At 47.4% G+C, this 10,361-nt stretch overlaps 1 protein-coding gene across 1 annotated transcript; it reads right to left on the reverse strand.

Annotated features, from left to right (window-relative positions):
• Positions 1-1,548: 1,548 nt before the first annotated feature.
• Positions 1,549-6,326, reverse strand: DUSP6 (dual specificity phosphatase 6). The gene is made up of 3 exons (XM_045000961.1): positions 5,522-6,326; positions 4,487-4,924; positions 1,549-2,959 (listed from the first exon to the last, which is right to left on the reverse strand). Exons 1-3 carry the CDS (start codon positions 5,922-5,924, stop codon positions 2,652-2,654), a joined length of 1,149 nt encoding a protein of 382 aa, XP_044856896.1. The 5' UTR covers positions 5,925-6,326; the 3' UTR covers positions 1,549-2,651.
• Positions 6,327-10,361: the final 4,035 nt, after the last annotated feature.

The following is a 10,361-nucleotide window of genomic DNA, read 5'->3' on the forward strand; positions in this document are numbered from 1 at the left end:
GTTTGCAAAGAAAACTAGATCTTTATGGGCCAACCTGGTGCTACATTTCTGCCTCTCCATCTGCTGGGTACCTCACCACAATTAGCATTTGCTACTAATTTAGCAGCAACCTTTTCACAGCATGAATTGCTTAGTTGCAGGATAGTTCAGTGGACTCCCTTTAACAAAAAAGAGGAAGTCATACACTTGCTCAATGGGAGAGGCTCAATTGCGCTCAACAGGTTCAGTTCACAGTGACCCTGCCTGGCTTCCTGCTATTCACATGTGTTACTTCCCTTTTGTGGTAATGGCCTGTGGCACTCAGCCAGAAAACATTATTAATTTCAGAAGTGGCCTGACAACAAACCCACACTGAAATGAGAGGAAGTGATGGGGAGGCCATCTGTTGGCTTCAGCAGAACAGTAGGAACATAGCTATGCTGCTTCTACAAGGAAAGCAGATTAATAATCCACAAAGAGGAAACTGGCTAAAATTATCCACAGACCATATTAAAAAAAAAAAGTCACTTGAGCTGCAGCTGGACAGGAAATTGCTAGAGCTGCTTGCAAATCTCCACTTTGAACAGCACAGCATGGGGAATGCCAGGAGCGGAAACCGTTCAAAACTGGATTAGCACAAGCCAAGTTTAACTGCAACCCACTTCTACTTTCACAGTTTATGCACTCAATCTAGGTCACTACTACAAGAGACACCAACTTTTTTTTTTTTGGCTGTGTTTTGTTTGTTTTTCATTTCACACACTTGCAGTTCCTAAAGTTACAGGAAACATGTTTTGGTTGCCAGGAATTCTAAAGCACCCCAGTCTGCAGCGTATGCTGGAGAATCAGCCAATCCTGACTTGACAACATGCAGATTTAGGGTGAAATGTATATTACCATCCTTGCTACTTAAATTAACTATAACAAACAGGAAGTTACAGTCTAAAGTGTTACCATGGCTAAAATCTAACCTGTTCCTTCTGCACAGACAGAATTGTTTCAGTGCAGCTAAAGAAGAAACTGGATGTCTCAAGCATTGTTAACTGTATCTAGAACCTGCACAGTTCCAGCACAGGTCAGCAGTGACTGACAGTCATTTATTCTCTGTGGACTGCCTATGGGTCTCAGTGACATGAGTTGGTGGTTTCAAACCCATTATTAGCAGATAAGTAATGACACCACAGAAAACACAGATCTTTTGGCATGCTCAGCAGAAAGGCAAAAATTATTCATTCGATAAGCATAGACTAATTCATTCAACTATTACCCCATCCCTAGAAGTAGCCCTGTTGCAGTGTGGGGGAAGTCTGAGTTTTTTCTATATATGGTCTGTCTTTTCTGTGATTAAGCAGAGGCTATAGAAGTCCATCCTCCCCACCAGGCTAAGATGATAGTGTTATGTGAGCATTAACTATTAATTTAGATTACGGTGGGCCAAAGCAGGGATCAGGCCTTTATGGTGCTAGGGCTGTACAAACATGTTGTTAAGAGACATGCCCTCCTTAAAAATATTCCGATGTGTATGCAATTCATCACTAGGAGGGAAATAAACCACTCAGTTTCTCAATAGCCAAAAATAGTTATTTATTAATAATTTAAAAATGTACATTCTTATAATAAATTCCAGCTTAAACCTTTTACACCATGAATTAGGCTCTCCCTCATTGGCAATCGTGTTCAAGTTCACCTTGCGTACGCACAAGTACACATGTTCACATGTACTTCCAGTTCTAAACCAAAAAAATAAAAATAAAAAGACAAAATATTGCATTTGAGGTGAAGCTCCCTGAAGAGTTTGTACAGAGATAAAGCACTGTTTAGCGTATCTGAAATGTTTCTGAAGACAAATCTCTTCCAAGACAATCTATTTACAAAGGTTAAAAAAAAAGGAGAAACAGCAGCACAAGAGGGGTGGGAGTGGGGGGGAAACTTACAAGGAAAAGAAAAATAAAAAAGGAAGAGACTCCACTGATTCCCAGAATGTGAACAGCAAATTTCTGACCATAGCCGTTGTCTCTCAAGTTTGCCTCAGTTCAACTGAACAATAAAATCAAGCATTCTGCAAATGTATTCTTTGCAAGGGGTCAGGGGGACAGAAACATAATTCATGAAGAGCACAAAAATGTAGCAGTCCTTTGGGTTGATTTCTTTTCTATAGGCAAAAGTTAAAAAATAAAAACATTGCCCATGGATTTAAGATTAAATATTTACACTGATCAAATAGCACACTACAGAACTGGCAGCAAACAAGTACTCCAAATACACTGAGCTGAAACCTCTTTCTTTGGCTCCTCTAAATTAAAAAAGAACCAGTCTTCACTGAAGACAACAATCTATGTTACAGATCCCAAAGCAAAGAAGGAAGTAGGAAATTCCCAGTCGCTAGAGAACACGTGCTCAGAATGCCTAGTCTCCCTCTACATGTTGGAAGTCCTCAGTTCCAAGCCCCTGGCCAGGTGGGTGCTTGTGCAGCCAGCAGGTGTGCTTCCTGCCTTGGGGCAGTGCCACATGTTCCTTCTGGGAGACCTCGGCAAGTTCCCTTGTACCTTTCCCAGCGTGCACTGGCAGGGGCTACGAGAGAGCAAAGCTCCATCTCCTTCCTGCTGCCAGAGGGAAACCATTGAGGAATGATCACATGATCCAGATCTGGCGGGGAGGCCATTGGGGAGCGCTCACGTGGACTGCCGGGAATCCACTTGGAAGACATTCTGGTTGGAGGGAGTGGTGAAGTACAGCTGCTGGCTGGGCACGCGATTGTCGCAGGGGCTGCTGAGCCCCAGGGTCCGCTCGAAGTCCAGCAGCTGGCCCATGAAGTTGAAGTTGGGCGAGATGTTGGATTTCTTCATCTTGACAATGTCGTAGGCGTCATTCATGGACAAGTTGAGCTTTTGCATGAGGTATGCGACGGTCACGGTGACTGAGCGGCTGATCCCTGCTAAGCAGTGCACCAGGACTCCGCAGTTCTTCCCTCGAGCTTCATCTGCACACACAGAGAGGGAACACAAGAGAAAAGAGATGCTCATGATCCAGCTGTGACATAGGAGAAATATCAAGGGGGGCTGATTCAGATCTCACTTATTACCAGTGTGAATCAAGAGTGACTCCACTGAGGTCAACAGAGACAGTTATACTAGTGCAAAACTGAAGTGAGATCAGAATCGGATCCTCAGATCAGAACAGCATGTAAATCAGAAGGCTGATGAAACTTCACAGTGGCACAGTGGAAACATGCTGTGACCCAGCCAAGACTTTTTATTTTTATTTTCAAAAGATGCTATTTGTACTGAATGCTGGCCCAAAAAAACCCATTCTCCCTGCGTACATTTCCCCCAGCATGTGAAAACTAGAAACCACGCCATATGCCGCTGAATGCTTTTTACACAGACCAGCAGACTGCAAAGGTCTATTAAATTATTCTCCAACTGTTGTGCTGCTAACAATGGAGGTATTCAGGCATTTGAAAAGAAAAAGGGAAGTCACAGGGGACAGCCCATTAGGAGGAACAGGATGTCAACGTTGCTGGAAAATGGGTTCCTTTGTAAAAGGAAATGCATTACAATGACTGGAGATTAGTTTCTTCGTGGCTTCCAGCCCACATTTCTCCTTGGTAGGCTCCGATTACCTACATACTTCACTAGCACCGGTATCTCTCCACCGGATTACAACACAGTTTTCCAACACGCAATATGCCCATGCATAACCCCCTCTGCCCCGCCTCAAATAAGAAAAGAATAAACTAATAATAATACTAAGAGGAGATCAGAAATCCCCATGGTGGTTCTGCGAGAAAAACAATATCAATCTGAATAGGCAACATGAAAGAGGTTTGAGGTGTGTGTATTATCTACCTAGGGTGATATGTGTGAAGTGACTGTATCCTGCACCCTAGAGTTTAGGCAGAACTCTTCACTGATTTACATTTGGGAAACTGCTGGACAAAATTATTTAAAGGAGATCTAGCTAAAGCGCTAAATCTGAAAGGAATACAATTATTTATTGGAGAGTTACCTTTAAAAACACTATACCTCTGGAAAGGATACAGTTATTTACAGGCTATATCTAACTATACCACTATAAATCTGAAATTACTTTTAATTGTAATTCTCTCTTGGAAACAAAAATAAATAAAACATCACCTGTTTTTAAGACTATAAACTAGGTAAATAATAAAACTACTACTACTAAATTCACTAGTGCGGATTCTCTTTATTCCCCAAATTTAGCACATTGGGATAGATTGTTATGGGTCGATCCCATATCAGCTCGATATACAAATAATCATATTTGCAACCTGTGAATACAGTTGCCAATTCAACAGGGCTTGTCGCCTAAATCTAGAAAAACAAATTATAACCGCCCTTTTAATTTCAATCACTTCTGAAAGTCGAACACTGCGCAGCGGCTATGTGAGACATGCGGCTGACCAATACAAAAGATTAAGGGTTTAAACTTTGGAAATGATAAACATCTGGTGGTCCTTTAGCGGTCATAATTCATTAGGGCTCACCTATGAAAGAGATGGCCTCGGGAAAGAACTGAGACAAGTTTTGACTCCAGTGGTCGGAGATGGGGATCTGCTTGTATTTAAACTCTCCGGCGTTCTCAAAGAGATTAGGCAGATTGGGGGTCACATTCAAGATGTATTTAATGCCAAACTCTTCTAAAACGTCCAGATTGGTGGAGTCCTTAGCACAGCCCAAGTAGAGGTAGGGCAAAATCTCGACCGGGAAGGAAGGCTGGTTGTTGGACAGAGGGCTGCCATCCGAGTCAGTGGCACTATTGGGGTCTCGGTCCGTGTCAGATTCAATGTCGGAAGAGGAATCGGAGCTGATTCGCAGGCCTCCTAACCCCAGGACTGGCAGAGAAGGAGAGCTGCTGCTACATGAACTGTCTAGGTTAGTTTCGCAGTGCAGGGCGAATTCGGTCTGAAACTTGCTGAAGCCACCTGGGGAGGAAAGCACAGCACAAATGCAACCTGAGATGCGGCGGCGAGTTCCTAGCGTCTCTTCTCTGCCTAGATAGACTCTGTATCCCCCCCCCAAGTCACACACAGAGAGAGGGGAACAGATAAAGCCACGTGCGGCGGCCAGGTTTGGGGAAGCCGCATTGCTGTGAGCGGGGGCCAGGAATGCATTGCACAGCGGGGCTCAATGCATTTCCCTCCTGCTGGGGCTCGCTACAGCAATGGATAGCCGCGCATTCCTTCAGCCACAACCCTTCCTTGCCTCCCGGGCAGCTAACGGGTTAGCACCGTCAGCTCTGTCCCGGGCTCCGCTAGCTCCCCACCCGAGAAAGTCCCCTCTCCCCCCTGTCTGTGGCTTGCAGGGATTTGCACCCAGGTGTGCAGGCGCGAGACAGCGTGTCCCCAAATGGCTCCCGCACGCGCTGGATTCAACGCCATCGAGGGTCATAAGCCTAGATAAGCTTGAGGCATGTGCACAGCCCGGCTATGGCTGCAATACCGCAGGCGCCAGACAAAGAACAACCCCCCGCCAGCCGCGGATTTGGGGCCGGTCCCAAGCAGGTCCGTTTAACCCCTCACCTTCCAGATAAAACGCTTTGCAGCCTTCATCCTTCAGCCGCTTGAGCAGCAAGCCCAGCACCGACTCCCCGCCCGTGTTCTCGTTCCACTCGCTGCTGTTCTCGTCGTACAGCACCACGGTGTCGGTCCCGCAGCGCCGGGCGAACTTCTCCCGGTCCTGGTCGCTGGTGGAGAAGAGGGCGCGCAGGGGCAGGTTGCCCTTCTGCAGCCGCCTCAGCATGATGCCGGGCAGGGCCACGCTGATGGCCGACTCGATGTGGGACGACTCGTACAACTCCTGCGAGCGGCAGTCCATGAGCAGCAGCCGGCCGTTGCCCAGCTCCAGCTGCTCGTTCAGCCAAGCCACCGTTTTACTGACAGCCATCTCCGACACGAAGGGCACGGGCCTGAACGTATCTAGCATGAGGAAAGGCTGGGGGAGAGCGGCGTGTGGCTTAGAAACTGCCCGCTCCCTGAGGCATAAGGCTGAACCCCCCCGGCACCCCTACACCGAACTCCCGCCACCCCAGAAAAACCACTCACCCCCGCCCTCGGGTCGCCTCCCCTGCACGGGCAGCAATAGATTTCGGGGCGGTACCACCAGCGCTCGGACTCCCGAAGGCGGGTGCCTGCAGCTTTTTGTCAATGAGTCCCTGAATGAACCTGTCTAATCGCCGGCCCCGTCCAGACGCTCGGGCTCTTTCTCCTCCCCAAGTGAATGAAATCCAATTAACGTGCCATTGACTTGCCCTCCTTTCGCTGAGCACAAAAATACTGCACTGCCCCCTGCTCTTGTGTGATCCCTCTCCCTCTGCCCCCCTTGTGTGCGGCTCGTCAGCCCCGGCTCCCCCCGCCCCCTGCTTCGCACAACGTGATTTCCCCTCCTCCTCCGCTCCGTCCCCTTGATGTGATCAATGTCCCTTTGAATCCCCAGCGCCAGGCAGCTCCTCAATGGATACAAACACGGAACGTCTCAATGGATACATTCTCTCGCCCAGCCAATGAGGGCGCGCGGAAGGGGCTGTTGCCCTGGAGACGGACCGGCTGGAACAGGTTGTGTTGATGAATTGTTAATGAGTTTGTCATTCACAAAAACGGAAAGGAATTTCCGCTCCGGATAAGCTGAGTGCAAACAAGCAGCAACAGCAGCTCAGCGGGAGGAAGGCGAAAGAGGCGGTGGAGGAGTGGGGGCAGGTGAGGGGGGGAGACGCAGCAACCCGGGCCGTGCTGCTGAGGCTCATGTTTCCTTCTGGTAAAGTTCACACATAGCAGCAGAGCCATTAGACAACAAATGGTGCAATTGTATGAGGCACAAAAGGCACCGTCTCCCTCTCCGAATTGTCTCCTCAAAATCATGATCTTTATAGGAACAGGTTAGGCCGTCGTATCTCCCCTAACTCGTCTGTGTTGATTTTAGCCTGGCTTTTAATTACAATTTTTTTTTGGAAAGCCCGGCCGAGAGATGGGGGTGTGTGTGTTGTATTTGTCCTTGATTGCTCTTTGCAGCGGTGAAGTGTACCGCTCTAATCTAATGATTCCCCACACAAGCCGGGCTCTCGCTACAATCGGACATAAGAGCTGAAACGCCGCTATCACTTTAAGAATAAACATACGGTTGATTGTGAAGAGTTCTGCATTGTTTCTGCGGCTGACCTTAAACAGCCTCCTGAGAGAAAGCGGCCTGCTGTAAGAAAATGCAGGTTTTGTTCTCCCCTGCAGGCAAGCAACGCTAATTGTCCAAGTGCCAGTTTTAAATAGGGCTAGGCGTGGGCCAGAGTTAATGTGTGTTTTAGAAAGTCATGTGGCATTTGCCTTGGTGTCCGCCTGTAGGTTTATTGTCCATTGTTCTGAGAGCCTGACATCAAAGAGTCCTGTATTGCAGAGGGATCCTTTCCTCGTTAATCATTTCTGTAGCACAAAGCCCCCGCGGGCCTGAGGACGCCTGGCCAGAGGGGGTAGCCCGGCTCCCAGGCCCATGACATAGTTCCCGTGCCAAGCTGTAGCTGTTCCATTGACAATAAAGGAGGGGAAACGCATTTCAGAAGCAAGGGCCTCCCAGCGTGTGTTTAAAAAAGGGGGGAAGCCCGATCGGCAGCCGCAGCGAGCCCAATGCAGCTATTGGCTTCGGGAGCTGGAATCGTGACTGAGCGGAGCCCACTCAGCTCTGCTGCTCATCACCCGCCGCCCCCCCCCCCCCGGGCACCGCCACCGCCACCACCTCTGTGCGGGGAGCCGCTGCACAAGCGACCTCCCCTAGCGCAGCAGCCAGCGAGGCTCCGGCCTGGAGACAAAGGGGATTGTGCGGGGCTCCGAGCCGGCCGCGGCATTCCCTGGGAGGGGCCCTTCGTGCGTGCACAGGGGCTGAGCGGCCTGGGCAGGGAGAGCAGCCGCTGAGCGCTGCTCGGCTGAGCTGGAGCAGGACAATGTGCCGGTGCCCCCGGCGCAGATAGCGCCACCTGCAGCGCGGGGCTCTCCGCTCCTCGCGGTTCAGCAGGTCCAGTTGCTGCCCTGCTCCGTGAGTCCGGCCCAGAGGAAGGGCCCATGCGGTGTAAAACCCCCACGTAGGGGTTATCTGCCTGGAGCGAGCGAGGGCCGCGGCTTTGACACTGAGCTGCTTGGGGTATTGAAAGGCACAATTCACAAGCCTGATCTGACCTCTGAGCCTGTTGCTAACAGCTGGCTCGGTGCAAAACCGGTTCTAAAAGGCTCACCTCATTTACGTTACCACTGCTGGACTGGAGCCACATTTTTATCTGAGGCATCAGGAGGCTCCACAGACAGCCAGGGTTATGCAATAATTAGATTGTCCAGTCCCTGGGGCCTCCTGGAGCAGTGGCTCTCAATCTTACTGTACCCCTTTCAGGAGTCTGATTTGTCTTGCAGTACACCCAAGTTTCACCTCACTTAAAAACAGGGTGACCAGATGTCCTGATTTTGGGGTCTTTTCATATATAGGCTCCTATTACCCCCCACCCCCTGTCCTGATTTTTCACACTTGCTGTCTGGTCACCCTATTTTAAAACGATTTGCTTACAAAAGCAGACAAAAAATACAAAAGTATCACAGCACATTATTATTGAAAAATTGCTTTCTTTCTCATTTCTATCATATAATTATAAATAAATCAATTGGAATATAAATATTGTACTTACATTTCAGTGTCTAGTAAGTAGAACAGTATAAACAAAGCATTGTCTGTATGAAATTTTATTTGTACTGACTTTGCTAGTGTTTTTTATGTAGCCTGTTGTAAAACTAGGCAATACCTAGATGCGTTGATGTACCCCCTGGAAGACCTCTGTATATGCCTGGGGTACACTTACCCCTGGTTGAGAACCACTGTCCTAGACAATCCCGTTGCATGAATATTCCCATGTATTCTGCTAAAAAACCTACATTTGGAAGAACATTAAAACTGCAAGGGTAAGTCACTAAACATTCAGGAACTGCCAAAATGAAGGTTGCACATGGTACAACAGTATAATTAATGATGGCAAAGGTCCCATAGGTGACATTGAGCCAACTGCACACAAGGAAGTGATGTATCCAGCATCACATCCCACCACCTTTGACTGTCCTGATGGATCAGAGACCTATTTTGCAGCTGGGTTAACTGGAGTTGGCCTTTCAGCAAGATATCAAGTGGAGACTCCAACTCAGGGTTGCAGTCAAGTGCCTTAACCATTCAGTCACATACACACTATTTTCATAGCATTCTGCTTCACTACCTATTTTGGAGGCTTAAAAGTGGGGTTTCAGTAATGCCCAGACTTTGTGATATCTGTCAGCACTGTTCAGCCTGAATACTGAAGGGCTCACTATTTTAACTATGGTCCTACATTAGTCACATATGTGCAGTACAGCTCTTTCTTTCTCAGAATGGAGAGGGGTAACTAGTGGTGTTCCCCAAGGGTCAGTCCTAGGACCAATCCTATTCAATTTATTCATAAATGATCTGGAGAAAGGGGTAAACAGTGAGGTGGCAAAGTTTGCAGATGATACTAAACTACTCAAGATAGTTAAGACCAAAGCAGATTGTGAAGAACTTCAAAAAGATCTCACAAAACTAAGTGATTGGGCAACAAAATGGCAAATGAAATTTAATGTGGATAAATGTAAAGTAATGCACATTGGAAAAAATAACCCCAACTATACATACAACATGATGGGGGCTAATTTAGCTACAACGAGTCAGGAAAAAGATCTTGGAGTTATCATGTATAGTTCTCTAAAGATGTCCACGCAGTGTGCAGAGGCGGTCAAAAAAGCAAACAGGATGTTAGGAATCATTAAAAAGGGGATAGAGAATAAGACTGAGAATATATTATTGCCCTTATATAAATCCATGGTACGCCCACATCTCGAATACTGTGTACAGATGTGGTCTCCTCACCTCAAAAAAGATATTCTAGCACTAGAAAAGGTTCAGAAAAGAGCAACTAAAATGATTAGGGGTTTAGAGAGGGTCCCATATGAGGAAAGATTAAAGAGGCTAGGACTCTTCAGTTTGGAAAAGAGAAGACTAAGGGGGGACATGATAGAGGTATATAAAATCATGAGTGATGTTGAGAAAGTGGATAAGGAAAAGTTATTTACTTATTCCCATAATACAAGAACTAGGGGTCACCAAATGAAATTAATAGGCAGCAGGTTTAAAACAAATAAAAGGAAGTTCTTCTTCACGCAGCGCACAGTCAACTTGTGGAACTCCTTACCTGAGGAGGTTGTGAAGGCTAGGACTATAACAATGTTTAAAAGGGGACTGGATAAATTCATGGTGGCTAAGTCCATAAATGGCTATTAGCCAGGATGGGTAAGAATGGTGTCCCTAGCCTCTGTTCGTCAGAGGATGGAGATGGAT

Source organism: Mauremys mutica, chromosome 1, assembly GCF_020497125.1.
Source record: "Mauremys mutica isolate MM-2020 ecotype Southern chromosome 1, ASM2049712v1, whole genome shotgun sequence".
Taxonomy (NCBI): domain Eukaryota; kingdom Metazoa; phylum Chordata; order Testudines; family Geoemydidae; genus Mauremys; species Mauremys mutica.

Excerpts from the sequence above, each read along its gene's own strand:
- DUSP6 (XM_045000961.1), bottom strand. The coding sequence starts at position 5,924 with ATGCTAGATACGTTCAGGCCCGTGCCCTTCGTGTCGGAGATGGCTGTC. Across the intron at positions 4,925-5,521 it reads CAAAGCGTTTTATCTGGAAG|GTGGCTTCAGCAAGTTTCAG; the intron begins GTGAGGGGTTAA and ends TTTCCTCCCCAG. Across the intron at positions 2,960-4,486 it reads CGAGGCCATCTCTTTCATAG|ATGAAGCTCGAGGGAAGAAC; the intron begins GTGAGCCCTAAT and ends CTGTGTGTGCAG.